The sequence below is a fragment of the Chelon labrosus genome, assembly GCF_963514085.1.
Source record: "Chelon labrosus genome assembly, chromosome: 14".
Classification (NCBI taxonomy): Eukaryota; Metazoa; Chordata; class Actinopteri; order Mugiliformes; family Mugilidae; genus Chelon; species Chelon labrosus.
In genome coordinates, this window is record NC_140347.1 from 23,266,393 (window position 1) to 23,288,127 (window position 21,735).

The following is a 21,735-nucleotide window of genomic DNA, read 5'->3' on the forward strand; positions in this document are numbered from 1 at the left end:
AGAGGAAAGCGGGTGGGACATTTTGGATTTTTAAGAGGGACAGCTCGGATAATTGGTGAGGAGCAAAAGATAATTCTAGGCAGTAGTAAGCAAACAATTTTAATTATAGCTCTCTCATTTCTGCAGTTTCTTCAGCCAGAAAGCAGGACATTGTAATTGCGCGATGTGTAATATTTTTGCGTCATTAACTGATTGTGTTTTTACTTGCTGCTGGTGATGCCATTACTTGGGCAGCAACACAACCAAAGACACAGTTTTCTCCAATCACCCTATAACCATGGCGTACACAGTTTAAATCTAAATAGTTAATAACACATATTAGTGATATCATGGAATAGGAAAGAATTTATGGCATTAAATGTTAGAGCTAAGGACAAGGACAGGAAGTCCTTCATTGAGACTACAAGGCATGAAATAACACGCCATAAGCACGAAATTTTACTCATACGCTATTACATGATATCAGGCTGGAAAACTATGATGTATTTTAATAAAACTGGACAAGCAGGTGCCATTTAGGAGCTCTATTCAGACACAATCAACTCAATTCAATCTAACAGTCCTTTAGTCTTTGATTTTCTTTGATTTTGTTTTGTGCACCAGACAGTACACATAGACGGAACATAACACAGAAGCCTCTGCTGTTTCCAAATTAAACATAAAAAATGATTTCCCTTGGTCCACATGCCTCATGCTAATTCTTCACTGCACCATTTTTGGGATCTTTCAGTCTGTCCGGGGACGTCTCTGTCTGCCGAGCTCAGCGAGTCTCACCAAATGCTTTATGAGTATGAAATGAAGAATCTGCGTTTCGTTTCTTGCTACAGTGCTCTAGAGAGAGTAAAAGAAAAAAGAAAAAGCTTGATAGAAGTGAGGAAGCTCTGCTGTATTCCGCCATTGTCGGGCTCTCTGTGAAACTTTAGCTGTAGCGTAGCCGTAGATCAGTGACATGCATTTGAGTCTCTTAGATTTAGAGCACTGATTGCACTCTTATTTCGTTAAGCACAACTCAGAAGCACATATGCATAGGAGAAGGACAGTGAACGTGTACAGTAAAAACAACAACTACACCGCAAGGAGGAAAGGTGACAGCAGTTCTCACGAATTTGGTTTTGAAAGGGAGACTTCGGGGCTTATCTGGCTAACCAGCAGATTTTCTTTGCTTTGGCATGTGTCACTGTGCTCTGATTGTTAGTGCAATGATTCTCAAAGGTATTTGAAAGCGTTTTAAAGAAAGATGGAATGTGTTGTTGAGTCATACTGACTTTACTGAAAATGTCTCAAACGTTTGCACTGTAAAAGGGGGAAGTCGTAACATGGGGGTTTGTATTTGCTGTAACTGTGTGTTGCTCTATATCTTCAAGGCTGGATTGATTGTATCTATTTGGCATGGTCAGTAAAAACAGCTTGACTGAACTCAACATTTGCTCTGGTTCTCATCATTTGCAGATTCACTGGTTAAATATGGTCAGGTTTCGGCAGACGCTCCACACTGCTCCCTTGCAGATCATTACTTTGCTTTATTACATGCGTTATATTGACATTGGTATATTGTTGTTATATTGGCACTGACAGTGTACATCATAAATGTGAAAACACAAATCATTGTCTTCAAAATGTAAATATTTATTTCAACTACTCATTCACTCACAGTGTTCATTTAGGGTTGTACATGTAATGTATGTGGAAAATCCAAATGTAAAAAATGTAAAAAAAAACAAACAAACAAACAAACAAAAAACCCCCCACCCCTTTAATACTTTGCCTCACAGTAAGTTGCTAGCCAACTGAGGTTGGTGCTGCATTCACACAGAAATTATATTGGAAAAATACATTAAATTTCACAGGACTTCCTTCAAAGCTTATGCCAAAAAAAGAACCAGCAAGCTGTAGCACTGAAAAAATTAAAACATGTTGTCATAGTAATCATCCCATCAGTTTTTTAACAGACCTGGGCTTTTTTAGTGGTTCTAGCTGTATTGTATACAACATATCTACTACACACATAACACATGAACAAATATTTATATTACCATATCATGTACAAATATATATCCAATAACATCCCTTTTATAAGACTCAGATTGACTTAAAATTTTCAAATAATAAGTGTGTTTAATAATTTGTATTCAGTGTTTGCCATATCCTGTATTTTAATTCAGGATTAAAGCTGCTTTAAGCAATTTTTTGCCACTAGGGGGCAGAGAAAAGCACAGGTCTTTGCTATTGTCAGCGTAACAAGCTCTGACAGCTAGAAAGGCTAGATCGCACAAGAAAGTAGCACAACCAGAATTCACTCATGAGTGAAATAGTGCACAGAAATGACTTACTGGGTTTGCTGTTGACTAGTTGACCTAACACAACTAGCAAGGAACACGCTAGCACTAAAAAGTCACCGTACTCCAACAAGACTGATTTATTTTATACGGTCATCTGAGTCTGTGATAACTTAAAATATTGCATGTTGGAAAAGAATGAAAACTACATTCACAGCACGATGAAAGAATTTCAGAAGTCTGTTACTGCGGGGTTATGATGCTGGGCCTCACACAGGTACAGCCCACGGCGACCCTTTCTGTCCCCAGCCTGAAGTCGTACCTTTTCCTTGCCCTCTTCCCTTGGTGGGACTTTTTGGAGGGTCTTTGTCTTAGAACTCTGCAGTGGGTTAGAAAAATCAACGGGAGCTGAATATAATCAAATGCATTCATTATCATTATCACTAAAGTATAACATTTAGTTGAATTTGAGTGTACTGGAAGTGTCTATGGACAAGGGTGGTAGAAAGCGAAATTAACTGCAGTAGCTCAGTCAGTCTAATTCAGTTTTTGTAAGTGATTAAATCTAACACAATAAATGCAGTTGCTGATTCTGAGCATTGAGGCTGCGCGAGGCATACTAATTTGGGGCTTTGATATTCTGCTGAGTCACAATAAAATGCTTTCTGGTACACCTCCATTTGGTACTTTGTAGATGAAGACTAAAATAAATAAGAAAATCTGAGCAAAACAACGAGGATTTATACTTTTTTAAGTGACCTTGTCGCTCTGTGTTTCCCATAGAAATAAACTTTGTTTACTTAACTGATGCAGCACTGCACGCAACATCTGAGGCTCTTTACTCGTTTTAGGATGTTTAGATTCTTATCACGCAATACCATCAGGGAGGCATTCGATTGGTTCCACAGTTTGACAACAATGCCAAATACACAGACACATTCTTGTAAAGTCTTGCAACAGATGAGCCTTGATCTCAATATTAAGCAATCACTGTGCATGAAGAGACAGATGACACTAAGAAAGCTACCTACCAAGTACCTTGAAAGACTTTGTGCAAATGTACTGAGGCAAAGATTGTGCACAGCTACTTTTTGAAGTATTTTTTCTGTTTTTTCTGGCATCCCGTTTCAACAGGATATGTATCGAATTAAGAGAGAAAAATGCCTTCCAAATTGCACTTCACTGGCTTACTGAACAAGCTTACTATACGTTACAGCATGCACATGAGAGCGACTCCGGGGACAACAAAACCAGAGGCGAAGCTAACTGAAAATTATCACACCATAGTGGCTTACCTGTGAAGGACCAGGACCTGATAGTAGATGGGTTTTGCCTCCAGGGCTTGATCCTCACCTCCCCCCTGCAGGCTCAGACAGCCAGTGGTGAGGCACTCAGCGTGCGCGATTTGGCGAGGAAAACGAGATGGTACACAAGAGTCTCTGGAGAGGGAGCAGAAAAGAAGGCCTTTTTAATTGGGATTTTAAATTTTAAAAATTGGCCAACACATAACAAACTGGTGATTTGTATGGCAATGAACGCAGGATGACATTAATTAATGGGGCCTCACCTGTATGTCCACGGAGTCAGAGACATGTTGGCGATGGATGGGGTAGGTTTGCGGGTGGACACGGGCACTGAGGGATCCAGGATCAGTCTCACACGTTTGCCCTTCAACCCAGTTCCCCGTCCCAGCTTCACTGAGACCCTCTGGTCAGCATGGAGCAGAGAGGCCAGACCCAGGACCAGCAAAGCTCTCAACACCTGAATAAGAGAAGACGAGGTAAGAGAAAGTGAAATGTAGTTCAAGCTCCCTGTTGTTTCTGTTGCTTGGCTGGATTTCCTTTGACTTAAATAATGTACTGTAAAAAAGCATGACGTTCTCATTGCTTTTTGATACTGAAAAACACATGAATTAGTTTCAAATATTTTTCATTTGCCTCTCAACATTCAACTACAACTCAAACGCTACACTAACTGTTCTTGTAGCATGATGTCATCTTGTCAGTTTGTTCACATTATGCAATATGATCTTTCCTCGATATAATCTCCCTATCATCGATGAGAGTTGAGGATAAGTAAGGCAAGCGTGACTCACCAGCAGCATGACTGCGTCGTCTTTCAGAGCCCGGCTTCGACTGTGAAGCGCTTCTCTGCTCGCTTGTTATGTCTGCATCCGAGCTGTGTTTATACGCTGGCAGAGTGTGTTGGTGTGTGTTAGAAGGGCGTGCAGTGCATTTCCGCTATGACTGTCACTGATTCTAAAGATACACACACTCATCTTGAAACAAGATAAAGTTTTGTGGTCTTCATTTCTTTCTTTGTAGATACCCATGTATGCCTCCATCACCTTTCACTCCTGAACACCGTGCATTTTCTCACCATGATGGATTCATTGCTACAGCATAAAATTCGAAGCATATTCTTTGCAAATGCAATCGGCTTGCACTTGACCTTCTTCAATTTGACCTGATTTTGACCTGTCACGAAGAATCAATTCTTCCCCTGTGTGTAATTTCAAATGTGACACCTTCATAAGTCTGTCAAAAGGTGTCAAAACGTTCCTCCACCTATAGACCTTGCTGATTGGGCTGTCAATACAGTACACTGCTCCATACTTCTGTACGTAAAAAAATAATAAAAAGTAATGTTTTTCAGTGCCCAAACCAAATCAGAGGGGATTCTGTCAAGTAAAACTAAAGCATCAAAATATGTCCTTTTAATAAGCGATTCAAAAACGTGTTGAAACGGGCCTTCAAGTAGAACCAGAAAGCAGATTCAAATAAATAAAACATCGCTGACTTCCAAGAAGTGTTTAACTTTCACCAGCAGCTAGGCTCCTTTTGCTTCATTTGTTTTATTAAGAACCAAACAGAAATGAATCACAATGAACTGCCTCTTTTTTATTTATTAATCCAAGTCACATAACGCAACACTTGTAACTACTCCTACACACTGCCAACCCAGTCTAAACAATGTAGGTCAAGGAAATGCTGACGGGGATTCTGGTAATAAATCAGCATAACTCACACAGGGCGATAACATCTTTGTGCACATTATGAGTAAGACCTCACAAACTGGAGCACAGCTCTGCTGGATGTAAAAAGAACTATGACAAATGCACAGGTAGTATCAGCCCCTCTAAAGACATTACACTAAAACAATACCCACATATAAATATGCAGTAAACTTCTAATAATGCGATATAAAGTAGTAGTAGTTTACCCCTGTCCATTTTGTGGATAATATGTACATGACTGGAATATTATGGCCTAATAAATTGCTTTAATTAAAAAATATTGCAGCAAAGTGAGTCCCATGTTTAAATCCTGCTTGCAATCTGCAGTCTATGGAGGCCCGAGTTTGCCACTAGAATAATGTGACAGTTAAACTATAACAAGCTGATATATTGACTAAAAGCTACTATATATAGACTGAATAAATTTGCAATTAAGTTCCAGAAAACGAAAGCAAAAGAGTGTGACAAAATATCCATTCAGAGTGAAAACTGTATAGCTGGAAATCTCGCGTCTGTCTTTAAATAAAGAATTCATCGTTACAGATCATTTAAATGACATAGATTTTTGTCAGTCAATTTACTGCAAGTCCTATCCCCTTTTCAGAATTACTTTCGATAGCGTTGCTTTAAAGGAACACCTCAACTTTCAGTTTTTTGGCTGTCTTCCACAGAGGTGGATCGAAACGACATCCTTGTCTATGCAGAGTATGAAACAACTCGCAGCGGTTAGCTTACCACAAAAACTTGAAACCGGGAAACGGTTAGACGGATTCTGTCCTAAGGTAACAAAACCTGCCTGCTAGCACCTCTAAAGCTTCAACGTCTTGCACCTGGATTGTTTAACTTGTTCAAGTGTAAAAGGTACACGTCGTGTTTAAACGGTGGTACCTGCTAAACAACAGTCTTGATTGGGTACATTACGGTAAGCAATCTGTGTAAAAGAAAAAAAAGAAAAAAAAAGGCTGAAGCATGGCAACTGCACTTGTAGAATTTGTTAAAGACATATCGCTACTCATCCTAGAAGCCTCTTCAGTTCTAAAAGAAAGCTGGGGTTTAATAGGGATCATCAGAAACTTGTAGACTAAACAGCTTGAGCTTGTATTCTCCCTTACTCGAGTTAATGAGAAACTCCAACAGAAATCTTCAAGAAACTCTACATCTTCACCTGTTTTTAATGTACTACTATGACTCACTGAGAACTTTCACAACAGTCTAGCTATTTGCATCTATTTCTAGTCTTTTGTGCTAAACTAGGTTGGGCATTGATGCTTCATATTTACCATGCCAGACAGAAGGTGGCATCTGTTTTCTCATGTAACTAATTAAAAACAAAAAGAGCAAATAGAGCAGCTGTAATTCCCCAAATTTCAAAGTGTCGCTTTGTGTGTTACCTAAATGAAACAAAAATGAATGAAAATCTTCGAGGCACAATTTGGACTCCATAGACGCCCATTCATCCAGTATGGTTTATATACTGTATGAATTGTGCAGAAAGTTGCATTACATATTTATGGTTTTAAATTATTTTGCCTAACAACGCTGTTATTTATTTATTTATTTTTTCCTAATTCCTATAAAATGCAGGGACATGGTAGCCAAGTCAGCTTTGTGATGTGTTACATAATAGCTGGCTGAATTATTTCCCAGAGGAGCAGTCTGATATGGAGAGAGCATTGAGTTCAAGCTAATTTAAACGGCTCCTTGTCACAAGCGTGGCTCAGATGAGTTTACATCTGACTTGTACATCCAACAGTAACAGTAATCAGAGACGGGACAAAATTATGATTTTCATTCTGCACCAAATAATAGGCAGAGAAGACAATAAAGCACCAGGATATCAGGTTTGAGAGGGATTATAGACCGGTGAAGTGCTCCTGATGAGTTTATGAAATGAAAGCCAAACCTAAGTTAAACTAAGCCAGAAGAGTGAGGTCAGCAAATTAAATTTTTAAATAATTAATCTTGTGTGTGAACACCGACTGATTATGGTGTGATCTGAAAATTAGATAATAATCCAGAGTGTGCAACAGTGATAAACAAGATGCCTTAAATCAGTTGCTGCTGATGCATTTATGTGTAATTTGGTGCAGAAGGAAGAGTGACAGTTCGAGCGTGGCAGCCCGATGATACAGTATGTCGACCAAGATTTCTTAAAGCTCAAGTTAGTGGGAGGAACTGCATGGGCCGATCACATATCCATCTCTGATCAGTGCACTGGGTAAGCAGTTCGTTAGCCGCAGCGGGTTTCTGTGAAACAAGAAGCGCAACATGTTACGAACTGCCTACAGTTCTGTCTACAGTACTTTCCATCAAACACATGTGCCGACTGACACCTCGAAAGGTTGCCTCAGCATTCACTTGTTTCTGGCCAACCTGTTTAAAAAAATAAATAAATAAATAAATAAATACATCCAATAGACGCATTTACTCTTTTAGCTCGGTTTTTGGTTCCTACCAGCTCCGGAGGTAAACATCGATCTTTTATAGAAAAATTATTTAAGCACTATCACAAGCGTTTCCTTACACTTCAGTTTCAGCACAAATAAAAAATGCATTTCAGTCTCATGACCCTAAAGCTTCAGCTATAAAGAAAACTAAAAGTAAAGTGATGCGAGTTATGGGGGCTGTAGCCTTTGATACAGAGCAAGATGAATCAAGAGTGGGTGGAAAGAGCTTGAGGCTTCTTTTGTCCTCAGTGATGATGATGGCAGCATTTGCTAGCTCCTTGCTGGTGCATGACTTGAAATCATTTGGTCCTATCTCCAACCCGATCAGAGCCGGATTTAGTCACATTCTGCACCTATGGCAATCAGGTTGCAGTGATTTTTGTGGGCTACCACCGCCTGAAATAGAGTGAACGAGGAATGGAGTTTAAGAAGAAGAACTTTGAGGATTTCAGAAAACAAGCACATGACTTTCCAACTCGTGCGGATGCCACCGTCTCCCACACGCGAACTCAGGTCCGTATTCTTTGGGGACTTTAAACGCTTCTTGTAAAACACATGGGTAGACAAGCAGGAAGAGAGTTAATGATGTGAGAATGCGATTTCCCAGAATCGCTTACATTCATCCAGCTTACTTACTGCCACAACATGTCAACAAAGTCTCAGTTCAAGAGCTTTAGCCATCCTGTGGTTTTCAAAGCATGACATTTTATTTATTTTTTTAGCTACAGTTAAGTCACAATTTGAAAACATGTCAACTATATACAAATCCAGATACAAGAAAAGTAGGCCAACACTTCATTATCGTATCCTTATTATGGTGCAATAATGTTTCATTGTTAAATGAAACCTCTTCAAATGCAGTATAATGAGACACTAATTACACTCTTGGATGCTTTACTATAGTAGCCTGTTGATATACATATGTTATAAGGACACGATAAAATAACATTGCCACTAATAAACAGAAACAACAAGTGCATAAATGTGCAAGACTTTTGCATTGGTCTTGCTCACGAACATTTATGGAGAATCATGAAAACGGATGTGAATTGGTGGAATTGTAGAATACGCATCAAAACAAATAAATGTAGATTTTGACATATCCGCTGCGTCTTTCTGAGTCCGTATAATAGATTTTGTGAAACAGTCAAATACTCCTCCCTCAGATGAGGAAGATGATGTCGTCGGCCACCATGACCTGGTTGTCGTCCTGCATGCGAGCCAGGGCGGCGCGGACATCCGGCTCTGTGAACGGGTCCTGACGGCCCTTGTTGATGCCGTCCATCAGCATCGTCATCTTCACGGACTGAGCGTGTGCGGACTGGAACACGGCGAACAGGGAGGACTTGAACTCCTTCAGTCTGGGGGAAGAAATAAGGAGACATTTGATTACACCAACTTCCTCCGGGTTCCAGATGTGACCAATTATTTTCCTCAAACTTAAATTACTATTCCTTAAAATCTACGGTCATCTTAACCCTCAGACTTTGTTAATACACAGACATTACTTCCACGTCATAGCCCACAGCGTAACCTGACATGCACCTGCCCTGAATTCTAACGACACGTTGCAGGAAAGCAATGCAGACCACAATAGCTGTAATAGGCCTTAAATGTATTTCCTTGTTCACACATTTTAGCAGTCGGGCCAGCACAGAAAGTTCTCCTTTGTTCAGCCTCCTACACACCATCTACTCAGATGTCTTCTCTATGTGCCGTGTTTTCAGTGATCCACATTTATTCGCTTAAAGTCCAACATGAGCTGCTCAGTTCCACTCATCATGGTATCAGATACAGAGTGAAACTCAACACAGCTGACCAGTTGCCATCTAGCACTTTAGCAGAGTAATTATAGAACAATGCGAACACACCAGGTCAATGATATAAACTGCCAGGATAGCGAGTATAGGAGTACAACCAAAGCTTCAGCCTTAGCACTGACTATGAGAAATTAAACACTGAATGGGGAACCATCATAGGCTTTAGAATTCAGTCACCCACCTCTCCGCAGAGAGCTCAGCACCGTCAGCCTGTGATGTGGCATCCATGGGCTCCTCTCCTCGCTGCGGCTTGGCACCTTTCGGAGTGCCGGCCTGAACTATAGAACAAGAAAAATGAGAATGAGTGAGAATTCAGAAGGGGAGAAGAAACCTACATGCTATTAAAGAGATTGGATACAGGATTTCAAAATCACTGGAAATGGGTTCCAAACCTCTTGTCATAAATATGTAATGTTATCGACAATGTTAGTCAACAAGCCATGATCTAGACACTACCCGTCTAAGATGATGAGAATATTTACATATGTAAAAGTGGTAACTAAGCTATTGTTACAGCCCTACAGCCGCTGTAGTTGCCCTGTGTTTGTGTGCCTCTCTCTCCCCACTCTCCTCCTCCGCCAGTTCCACTCAGGTAATCAGCCGATCATGGTTAAAGAGTGGGTGAGAGGTGCGGCCCAGAGAGAGAGAGGCGGTGGACTGCAGTGGTGGAAGCGTGAGGTTGGCTTTGTTTGTTTGTGACTGTATTTCTCGTCTGTGGCGTACTGGCTACCCTTTTCCTTTTCTGTGGAAAAGAGGGTGTATTAATCAGTCTTGGTTTTCCCGTAGTAACTGGGTTTATTGCTCTGGCTGTGCATTGGTCATTTCCCATTGATGGTCATGTGAACACACGCAAGCCCCATTTTTCCCAGGGAAAACATGACACCCCCCCCCCACCTACGTCTCCTTCTTTGGTGTGTGCCGAGGCTGATGGCCTTAAGGTGAACTCGGTGGGCCTGCAGAGTGGCAAGCTAACACACTGAGTTCCTGTGTGAGGCCGAGTCCCGTCTGTCCTACCTCCTTGACTTTCCCACTCTGTTTAATGACATGCCCCTACTGTACTAACGTTCTTGAGCATGACATTGACGTAGACGGAGCAGCTCCCATCAAGCAGCATGCCTACCGCTGTTCCCTACAAAAACGTGAGGTAATGAAAGCTGAGGTAGATTATCTGGTCAATAATAATTTGGCCAAGCAGAGTTACAGTCCCTGGAGTTCACCGTGTCCGTTAGCCTCCAAGATCGATGGCACACCCCGGTTCGGCACCGATTACCGGAACGTTAATGCGACCACTGTGGCCGATTCTTTTCCTTTGTCCCGAATGGAAGATTGTGTGGACAACATAGGCCCAGCTTCCTTCATTACAAAGTTTAACCTCCTGAAGGGATACTGGCAGATTCCATTAACTCCAAGAGCTTCGGAGTTGTCTGCTTTTGTAACTCCAGACTACTTCATGCAGTAGACTGTGGTGCCATTTGGTTTAAAGAACGCACCTACTACCTTCTAGCGCCTCACGCAGAGGGTGTTGGGGGTTGTGCCACACTGTAGCATCTACTTGTGATTCATTCAGGTGACTGGTCAAGCCATGTGTGTAGTTTGCAGAGTTTTTCAGCAGCTTGCAGTGGTAAATTTTTCTTTTGCTCCCCTCATCCCCTGGTTAAGCACTCGGGAGGTAACAGCCGTGTATAAACAGAACTATAGCAGAATAGTCCAATTTTATATGGTTATCATGCATAGTGTATTACAACTCTTAAGCATAAAGTAGCAAATATTTAAGTAAAACACTATATAATCAGAATAAACTTGACTACATAGTTGCATGTGAGGTGTTCCATACATATTCTGTTGCAACTTCAACTGCCCTGAAAAATCAGTTTATAGTTCAGTCATTCAGTAGTGTGTGATGATAAGGCCGCTACTTACTCTCAGGAACGTCCTGCTCTTCACTGAAGTCATAAGGGCTGTAGGCCTCGCTGCCTTGAGAACCACGTCGCCCCCTGCAGGACAACAAAGAAAAGTGTTATTACTGAAAAAGCCATGAGAGCATTTTTCATTACTGTGAACTGCGGATGTTTATTACTCTTGGAGAGTGTACGCATGTCTCTACCTCTTCCTCCGAGTCTTCTGTGACTGCTGCGTGGACGGCTCCTCGACCTCTTCCTCCTCTGATCCAGAGTCGCGCTCCTGTCTTGAACGTTTCTTCTCTTTCTCCAGAACCTGTACAAAAAAAAAAAACAATTGAGACACCAGTTTATTAACATGTTACTGCAGAACTCAATTCCTCCGTTTACTGTGCTGCTTTGACAAGAAGTGTTCAGAACTGAAAAGCTGTACAAACCTTTTTGAAGTAGGCGAATTGAACAAGCTCCACAGCGACCTCTGAGTCCTCCAGCTCCACGGCTTTGCTCATGCGCGCCTTGGCGTGTGCCGTGGCCAGACGGATAAGGGTCTCCAGAGAACGGGCTGTCACTGGAGAGGTCTGTGAAGGGGAGAGGGAACACGGTCAGATAACGATCATGTGAACTGAACACATTACTGGTTGTGTAAGCAGTACAGGCTTGTAAAGGATTAAATAAACAAAATCGTAATGTCTCGCTCCATTATAGTTATCTGTATAAACCATCCAGTATAAACCATCATTCTCACCCTGGCGATATCAGCAGCCAGCTGTTCCTGGCTCCTCAATCTTGAGTACTCCTCTGCAATGTGATTGGCTGCCTCCTCCGTCAGCACAGGTGTAACAGCCTTGGCGATGTGGATGTACTTCCTCATGAACTCCTTACTCACAATCTTATCCCTGAAACAAAAGGAGTGCCATCTTTAGCTTTTGTGCACAGACATGCAGATATGGGCTTTTCATAAGCTTATTAATTATATTGGGATGAAAAATGATATATGAAATTATTTTTCTCACTTCTTTCTCCTGCTTCCGTGCAGCAGGTTGTTGTGTTTCTCATAGATCTGCAGCGCCTCCTGCTCCTCGGCCACTGAGTCTGGGTCTTCGGTAGTCAGGACGTCTACTGTGCCACCCAAAGCCATAGCTGGGAAAAAAAACAATAAACAAAAACACGAATTTAAGACATTTTACATTTTCCCAACTTGTTGCATATAATATCTATATTCTATAGTATCTTTATGGACAGTACCTGCTCCCTCCTGCTCACGGGGGTCGCGGTAGCGGTGCATCCTGAGCACGTGGTCAGAGATCTCTCGGTCCTGCTCCGGGTCCATCTGGTCCAGCACGATGAAGAGGAGGTCGAAACGGGAGAGCAACGAGTCCTGGAGGCCGATGTTCTCCATGGGGGTTTTGTATTGGTCGTACTGCAGAGGCGATGGAGAAAGGTGAACGTTGGTGGGCGGTTTAGGAGCAGATGTGTGTGGTTCTTATCCAAACAGCTGACTCACCCTGCCGTAGACGGGGTTGGCAGCCGCGAGCACGGAGCAGCGGGCGTTGAGGCGGGCGTGGATGCCGGCCTTGGCGATGGTAACGCGGCCCTGCTCCATCACCTCGTGGATGGCCGTGCGGTCCATGTCGGACATCTTGTCGAACTCGTCAATGCACACCACGCCGCGGTCAGCCAGCACCATGGCACCCGCCTCCAGACGACGCTCACCTGGTGGATGAAAAACAAAAGCAGACGATAAGTTTCCAAAGAAAAAAAATTATAATTGCTCGTGAACAACAAACTGTGGGATGGGTACCTGTCTCCTGATCAGTGGTGACGGCAGCAGTCAGACCGACACCAGATGAGCCTCGCCCTGTGGTGGGGATGGCCCTGGGCGCTGTGTGCAGCACGTAACGCAGCAGCTGGGATTTGGCCACCGATGGGTCGCCTATAAAAAGAACCATGATGTAACCATCTGTCTTGCATACAAGCTTAGACGGGACTGCTAGGAAAAAATATGTATTCCAACAGAATGAGCGGATTAAGGAATGAAAAATGCTATAATACCGATGAGCAGGATGTTGATGTCTCCTCTGATCCGGGAGCCGTTCTCTAGCACCTTCTCAACACCTCCCAGCAACATGCACAGAATAGCCTTCTTGATGTACTCGTGGCCGTGGATACTGGGAGCCAGAGAGCGAGCCAGCTGATCGAACACATCCTAAAAAGAAAAAAATGACTGCTTCAGTTTCTGATTTGGTTAATGGGATTTTTTTTTTTAAGTGTGAACAAAAAAAAGGCCTTACTATGGAGCGACTCTGACAGAAGTTCCTGATTTTGGCCACGTCGTCAGCCGAGAAGTTCGGGGACACTTCTTTGCTCATTTGTTTGACGTGGCAGGCTATCATGATGGTCCTGTAAGGTAATGGGGAAAAGGATTACTTTCATAATAAAAGAATGAAGTAACAAATCACAACTAGAACTTTAGTCCATAGTTTAGTTCTTACCTGAATGTACCGGAGGTGAAACCTCCCTTCTTGCCGGGGAGGCAGCGGTATGTGCCAATAACCTGCACTCTGTCTCCTGGTTTGACCATGTCCACCAGGTCGTTGTCCAGGATGATGTCCACAGAGCGAGGAAGCTGGCCAGCAGGGGCTTTCTCTGGCATCTCCTGCACCGTGATGGTTTGGTGGTCCTTGTAGATGGATAGACCAAATTCTGTCTCCAGGGGGTTGTTCTCCTCATCCTGGTAGGTAAAATGGAGGAAAAAAACATTTAGCCTCGCTCTTGATATAATCTCCAATAATACTGATATGTAAATACTTACCTTTGTGGGGTAAATGGCACTTGAAGGAAAGGCATCCAGAGAGGTCATGTCAGTGTACTTCCTCTCCATGGTCTTCTTAGTGGCAGGGCAGTAGTGAACACTGCGAACAACTTTAGGGCGGACCAGAGAACCTAAAAGGATGATGGAAGAAGGAATCATTGACCCTCCCTATTTTACCCGATGTAAATCTATAATATTGTCTTATACATATTTAATTTCCATGATGCAAAGCACTCGAGAAACGGCTGTCAAAAGCTCAAATGGCCAACTCACACTTGGTGATGATGCCCTCCACGCAGACCATGCTGCCCAGCAGGCGGGAGGTCAGCGTTCGCGGGGAGACGTGCTTGGAGCCGAAGCTGCCCTCCAGGCCGATGAAGAACTCTTCATACTGCTTGGCGTAGGTGGCGTCCACCGAGGCCACCAGGTCCTTCAGAGCCCGCTGGAACGCCAACAGCTCCTCAAAGGCGTTGTTCATCAGTCTGACAGCGACAATAAACCAATAAACCACCTTTCATTGTCATCATATGATCAGTCACTTCTCTCCAGACATGATGTGTATTGAGGACCTCAGAATACAGTTAAAAACTACAAACCTTACACCCTTTTTCATGTGAACATATGAAATAATATGTAAAAATGTAATATCTAGCTCCACACTTTCTTAAATGCTACATACAGGTCTGCTTTACACTGAACTAAACGTTTTATACAATGCAGATAATGTTGTGAGCATTGACAGAAACTACTAAGATCAAAATACAGAAATAAAATAAAAATAGACATTTTTTGTTTTGGTGCGTCATTTAAAGATCACTTCATTCAAATGTGTTTATGTACACTATGTATTTATTTCGTTTTTTAAATGAATGTGTACAATCACTTGTGGTGCATTTAATGACATGTTAGCGAACTCATTGAAAATGCACCAACACAGAGAGCGGCCCTTCTTACTTGGCAGCTCGGGCCTCGTTGCGTCTCCTCAGGTCGTTGATGTTGACGATGAGTCGAGCTTTATTCTCGCTGATCATGTCCCGGACTTTGCTCTGGTAAATGCCCTGGTCTTGCTGCAGGTTGGGCAGAAAAATGCACACACGTTGGAAGATTCGTCATTTTAACCCATTTTGTTTTTTTAACCCATTTTAAGAAACACGACTTCACTTTGTGATTTAAATAACAGGCATGACTTAAAACAGACCAACTCTTACACGTCGCTTCATATGTATTTGCAAATATTTAACTCGCAGTAATGATATTTCTTCTCAATGAACCAAATTAGGGTTACTTCTTTTGTTGAGGCCGCATGGTTTCTCATCTCCACAACAAAGCGTTTAACCGGATAAAACTCAGACTTACATCGTCGTCCAGAAAGTCCAGGTAATCCCGCTGAGCCTCTCTCATCTCGCGGTCATCTACGACGTCAGTTGCCATTATGAACAATTTCTTATTACGCCTGAAAATATCTTAAAATATTGCACAGACTTCTGTACTGTCTTCTCCTCTGCCGTCAAACCGCACAACTGAAGGATTTTCGCGCCACTGCGTGCCGGGGTACAAGTAGAGCGTGAGACGCGATTGGTCGTAATGGCACGCGCTCCTTTGCATAGACGGCGGGTAAACGTGCAGCCGTCCAATGGAGTCCTCGTGTCACCACGTGACCCCGCCCTGCTGAAGAACTCCCGCCAAAACGGAGCAAGAAGGGGTGGGCTGTTGAAAGAGGAAGGAAAGCTTTTTTTTCTTTTTTTTCTTTTCTTTTATTTCCTTCCAGGAGATGGCGACATTTTTCACGTTTGTATGTTTATTTTATGACCTTACAGACTGTGCTACAACATGACATCAAACCATTTACCACACATTTAACAAAAGAAACCTATCAATTTACTTAGTCAGGTATCAAAATTGTAACTAAGGAGAAGTGTAGAATAAACTCCACAAAGTCAAATCAAGGATACACCTGTTTCATTCAACATTTTTTTGTAAAGATTTGATAAGACCTGTGTTTATAGATATTAATCATGTTGCACTGAAAAATGATCAGAAATAAGTTATTTGATATCAACAAATTCCATAACTGTGCCCCAGTCCTATACATCTAGTCAATAACCTATTTGGTTTCAATTTGCATTAACACAGAAACAACTTTGTCACCCACAACAGGTAAAATGAAATTAAAAAAATTTAAATATTGGGACTGATCTTCCTAAATTTCCTTATGCGTGCACTCACTGCATAAGGTTTAGAGCACGGCCTTATAATACGGGTCCCTTCTGAATAAACTTTGAACAATGTTTAATTTATTTGATCACAGTTTTCTCATATCTGTTGTGTGAACATCATCAAATTGCCTGGATTTTATCATCATCTTGTCTGATAACTGAGCGCACAGTGGTGAAGAAAGCAGTCAGACTGTTTGGTATTGAACATGCAGTGTTCAGTATCGGACAGCAGATGGAGAAACACATAGGACTGGAAGTGTAACCATCATAATGTGCTGTATGTATGAAATAATGTGGTATATTCCGGTTAATATTAACAAAATGTTCTGTCTGAGTTTTGTCAACAATAAATATGAATAATGTCACACTTTTTTATTTGAACAGAAATAGCAGTATAATTAATACATAGGTAACAAATACAGTTTGCATTTTAAAAACAATCTTAAACGAAAATTAACAATGCAGAGGTAAGTGTATTGTTCATTATTGATGCTGCAGTGAAGGCATTGATAAAAGTCTCTTAACTTGAATATAAATTCTGATCATGACTGCACCTGGGGGCGTTGCTGATATTTTGACCCCACCCACATCATCAGCCACAGGCTGTTGGGTCACACCTTTTCTTTTTCCAGCACCCTGAGAAACCTCCAACAGACATCAGGGTCTGTGCTCTTCCTATGGGAGGAAAACCTGTAGTGTAGATAGGTTTTTTTATCCCTTTCTTCCTCTTGCAGAGACGTGCAACTCTGGAACAGTAACAGGTGTCCTGTTGATACAGGTGAGACCATTTCACCCTTTGTTTCCTTGGCATTTGTGTCTGGTGTGACATATAAGTAATGTAAAAATCAGCTTGTGTTTTATACATACTACGTCGACCTTGCAAATTCTAAAGATATTTAAGAAAACAAACATTTCAGTTCTTAGATTATGCTATTTAACTGTGATCAGTTGGTTTTTCGGGGACTAAGTTCTTTCCTAAATCCCACGAGCTACAGTGTCACCTTGTTTGTCACTTCCAAACTGTTCTAGAAGATGTGTATTGGTGCAGGTGTTTAGAAGAGCAGTGTCAAGAATATTGTTTCCATGACTAACAACAGAAAGGCACACCTTTTAGATCAGAGATTGTTTTGAAAAGCAGTGCATGCTCAGATTGGAGGGTGTTTGTCCGGTTGCCTCTGTTTGTGCTAAAGACTTTATGTGACATCAGTCATTGTCACTCTTCTCTGTGTAGCTGTCACAAAAGCATGGTGATAACTACAGGTTGGACCACAATTTACAACATGACTCAAGTGGGAAGGAATGTCTCCCTATTGTGATGTAGCTGTGTTGTGTATTGTTTTTGTTGCTGCGTGTACTGTGACCTTTTAATTGTAATGTGCCAAGAGACTTCCATTAAAACTCTTCACCCCAGACCAACATTCTTCACATGCAGGTACCTTCATTTAAAATGCAGAGAGATTTACAGCAGCAGCATATGCGGACCAGTCTTGGTCTCTGCCAGTAGGAATTCCACAGTGTATTTCTGACTGGTTTGTAGGAGGCTTACTTAAAATTCTCCCCAGATTTTAATCCCACTCAGTTTGTTTTAAGCTTAGACTTTCTCTTTATCCTCCCACCCCCCTCCTCATGCTGTTGATTGGTGCATGCTAAAAATGTCTTGATATGATATAAAAGCACATGGTGTGTCCCTAATAGATAATGCAGCATGGTATCACTCAATAATCAGCCACTTTTCAAATATCCACTGAACTCTATGCTGGGGCTCATAACAGGAGGAGAAAAAATAAAAATAAATCAAGGAGGTGGTCATCAATTTGGGGAGGGAAAAACTGGCCCTGCCCCCTCCACATCAACGGTGACTGTGTTGAGAGAATCCCCACTTTCAAATTCCTCGGATGACCCTGGAGCTACGTCGCAAATGTGTGGTACTATAAATTGCGCATTATCTTGGTTAGCCAACGCCATAGCAGGAGTGAGTTTGTAATCTCACTTCCTGAGATTACAAACTCCTCACAAACTGGAGGAGAGGCTGCTGGTGACAATGAAACAAAAAAAAAAGGCTACAGCTGAAACTGACTCTCTCGTTGCCTGGATGACGTCTCTCGTTGCCTCTCCAGTACCAGAGAAATCATCGGTGGCCATCTCCATCCTGGATACCATCTGCTTAGCCTGCTGCCCTCTGGAAGGAGATACAGAAGCATCAAAACCAAAACAAGTGGACAGAAAAACAGTTTTTATCCATGAGCTATTAGGACACTCAACAACCATATGAGCAACTTACGTCCCTCAGCTTCTAATCTATATGTGCTACTCTAAGTATATGTGTAATTTCACTTTGAATATCCATCATATTCAATATATTTCTTTAATTAAATCATACTGATTACTTGACACAATCTAATCTCTTAATGCCTTGAAGGTTTCTTTTATTACATAATTTTGGAAGAAGGAATCTTCTTTTTTCTTGAGTGTTCTGTGTTCAGTTGTCACAATTTTGTTATAAAGGTGACTGTCCAGTGACAATAAAGGTCTTACTTTAGATCTTATTTGTCTTATCTATGTAGCAGCCTCTCCTATAACATAAAGTCTTGCAATAATTTCTTGTCTCCCACAGAGTGTTGGTTTCCAGCCAGAAGTCATGTCAGCTGACACTTTGCAGCGGCTCAGCACCTTGACTGTGGGTGTCAAGCAACTCCGTCGCCTCCCTCGCGTCTCACACCTCTGCCCTTCTCCCCTGTCATCACCCAGCCCCACTGTCGCAGCCTCCCAGGTACCCAGCCTGTTCCGGGAGCCCTACGTCTTATCAGGCTACCGTCCCGTCCACCAAGAATGGCGCTGCTACCTCCTCAGCCTCTTTCAGCGACACAATGAAACAGTGAACGTGTGGACTCACTTGCTGACATGCCCCATGCTGCTGCTTCACTGGTGGGCCAACGTAGGCGCCCTGGGGTACACCTTGGACGCAGCCTCTCTACCTCTGACCGTCTTCTTGGTGTCTACTTTAATCACTATGTGCCTCAGTGTGGCAGCTCACCTTTTGCAGTCACACTCGGAGCATGCACATTACTTCTTCTTCTTCATGGACTATGTGGGTGTGGCTCTGTATCAGTATGGTTGCTCTCTTGGCCATTACTTCTACACATCAGAGGCAGCTTGGAGAGAAAGCGTTGGACTGTTGTTTCTGCCCGGGGTCGCTTTCCTTGGCTGGCTCTCCTGTGCTGGCTGCTGCTTTGCTAAGTTCAAATACAGGCGGCCATATCCACTGCAGCGGAAAGTGTGCCAGCTGATCCCTTCTAGCCTAGCATATCTGCTGGGTATCAGCCCCGTAGTCCACCGCTTGCTCACAGTCCCCTGGACACAGGAGCCTTCGCTGATCTTCCACGCTCTGCAGATCGCCTCTTTCCTGTCGGCAGCCCTGTTCTTCTCTTGTCCCATCCCTGAGCGCTTCTTTCCAGGCCACTGTGACTTCGTGGGCCAAGGTCACCAGATCTTCCACCTGTTTCTGTCCCTGTGCACCATTTTCCAGCTGGAGGCACTGTTCCAAGACTACGCCAGACGGAGGGACACCATAGTGGAATTATTTGGAGAGACACAGCTGTGGTGGGCTTGTGTATCCTCCCTCGCCGTGTTCACGTGCTGCATCCTGACAGCACTAATTATAATGTGGCACATGAACAAGAAACTTCTGAGTAAACAAGAGAGAGACAAGTGACAACTGTTTGTGACGGTAATATTTATTTTCTGTGCAAAAGTCTGTATGTCTGAAAAAAAAAAAAATTATAAATCGGCATGTAAAGGATCAAATCAAGACAAAATGCTTCTTATATGCTGTTTCAAGAAAGAAATGGTTGGCCGGAGGACCCCATAGTTTCCTAATTATGGCTAACATTTTCAACAGTGAATCTGAGGCCCATTTTAATGCTGCTGATGACTGAGGCTGTTCTAAGGAGAATGCCAAAGGATGATGATGCAAATGTATTTCTGTTCCATATTTTCTGAAAACATATAGGACAAATAAACACTGTGGCTGCAAAGGAGATGCATACGAAGCACTTTAATCGTAATCTGATACAATTCTATCCAACCTGCCTCTCAAGCTTTTTCCCACAAAGGATCTCTGCTCCCTGAAGCAAGCGGCAGTGTCATCTTTAAAAGACAGAGAGTGAAAGAGCCGATCTGGATTTTGGAGTTAGAAAGGGCTAGCTAGACAGTGGTTGAACAAAGAGGCTAGTTTAATACAGGGGGACAGACTGGAAACGGATTGGCATGACTGTCCTCCAAGTGGGTGAAATCCTGCAGCAGATCAGTTCCAGTAAAGTGTGAGGGCTAGAAGAGACAACAGAGGACAACACTGCCCTGCAGAGGCAAAAAGCAACAACTGCAAGTCTTTTTTTATTTTACTGTCCACCTGAATGACTTCCCATGTTCCACAATGAAGATGTGGTGACAGTGTGACTCCTTGGCTATTTTCTCCTTTGCCCTTTTACTATTGATTTATAAAGATTGAGAGACCAGTTAAGACCAGTTTACTTATAATTACTTGTGATATTTTGTGGATTTACGCTGGCCAGATACCCATCAATGCCAAGCACTATATAACACTACTCTATGTGACAAGTCAACACAGAAAGCATGAGATAACATAAATAGAACGTCCAAAAAAACAGGAAATATATAATATTATATATATATAAAATATATCTTGGAATTTAGACACTGATGTTAAACCTATTTTATCTTGTCAACCCTGTTTGACCATATTGAGAAACTAGGTTATTGTCAGCATCTCTCTGTGGTTTTGCCTGTTCTTTGTCAGGCGAGACATTCTGTATTTCAACCCTTTCAAAGGCAGTAGCCACACCTTTTGTTTTTAGTGAATGCGGTCAAGGACTGGTTTCAGGATGGCCTGGTATCAGTAAATGAGTCAGAGCTATTCCTTAGCTTAGTTATAATTTAGGAAGATAACCAGAGATACTTTAAACATTCTTCAAGCTGGACTTTCTCCAGAATCCCTAACAAAAAAACACAGTAAATAGAATACCGTATGATCAGCCCAACAATTTTAGAATCAGAACCATGCCAAAGATTAGACTTCGGTCCACTTCACAGTTCTTTTTTTATTTAATGTTGTGTAAACAGACCGTTTACACAACAGGGACAAAACAGTTGGTACGAGACATCTACAAAACATAGAAGGTTATGTACTCTGTGTGACTGTGTGTAAGGGTGTGCTGTGTTGTGTGGGAGAAT

At 42.2% G+C, this 21,735-nt stretch overlaps 3 protein-coding genes across 3 annotated transcripts; 1 reads left to right on the plus strand and 2 right to left on the minus strand.

Moving 5' to 3' along the window:
* Nucleotides 1-1,755: 1,755 nt before the first annotated feature.
* On the minus strand, nt 1,756-5,702 carry il17a/f3 (interleukin 17a/f3). The gene is made up of 4 exons (XM_084559889.1): nt 4,372-5,702; nt 3,844-4,037; nt 3,572-3,715; nt 1,756-2,655 (listed from the first exon to the last, which is right to left on the minus strand). The coding sequence occupies exons 1-4, from the start codon at nt 4,378-4,380 to the stop codon at nt 2,520-2,522; spliced, it is 483 nt and encodes a 160-aa protein (XP_084416015.1). The 5' UTR covers nt 4,381-5,702; the 3' UTR covers nt 1,756-2,519.
* Nucleotides 5,703-8,424: 2,722 nt separating this feature from the next.
* mcm3 (minichromosome maintenance complex component 3) lies at nt 8,425-15,776 on the minus strand. The gene is made up of 17 exons (XM_084559778.1): nt 15,626-15,776; nt 15,224-15,336; nt 14,543-14,751; nt 14,270-14,400; nt 13,950-14,188; nt 13,749-13,857; nt 13,510-13,663; nt 13,259-13,390; nt 12,962-13,170; nt 12,703-12,877; nt 12,471-12,597; nt 12,203-12,353; nt 11,895-12,035; nt 11,664-11,773; nt 11,480-11,553; nt 9,741-9,837; nt 8,425-9,100 (listed from the first exon to the last, which is right to left on the minus strand). Exons 1-17 carry the CDS (start codon nt 15,698-15,700, stop codon nt 8,902-8,904), a joined length of 2,445 nt encoding a protein of 814 aa, XP_084415904.1. The 5' UTR covers nt 15,701-15,776; the 3' UTR covers nt 8,425-8,901.
* A 1,250-nt stretch (nt 15,777-17,026) lies between these two features.
* paqr8 (progestin and adipoQ receptor family member VIII) lies at nt 17,027-20,949 on the plus strand. The gene is made up of 2 exons (XM_084560609.1): nt 17,027-17,263; nt 19,100-20,949. The coding sequence occupies exon 2, from the start codon at nt 19,124-19,126 to the stop codon at nt 20,195-20,197; it is 1,074 nt and encodes a 357-aa protein (XP_084416735.1). The 5' UTR covers nt 17,027-17,263; nt 19,100-19,123; the 3' UTR covers nt 20,198-20,949.
* Nucleotides 20,950-21,735: the final 786 nt, after the last annotated feature.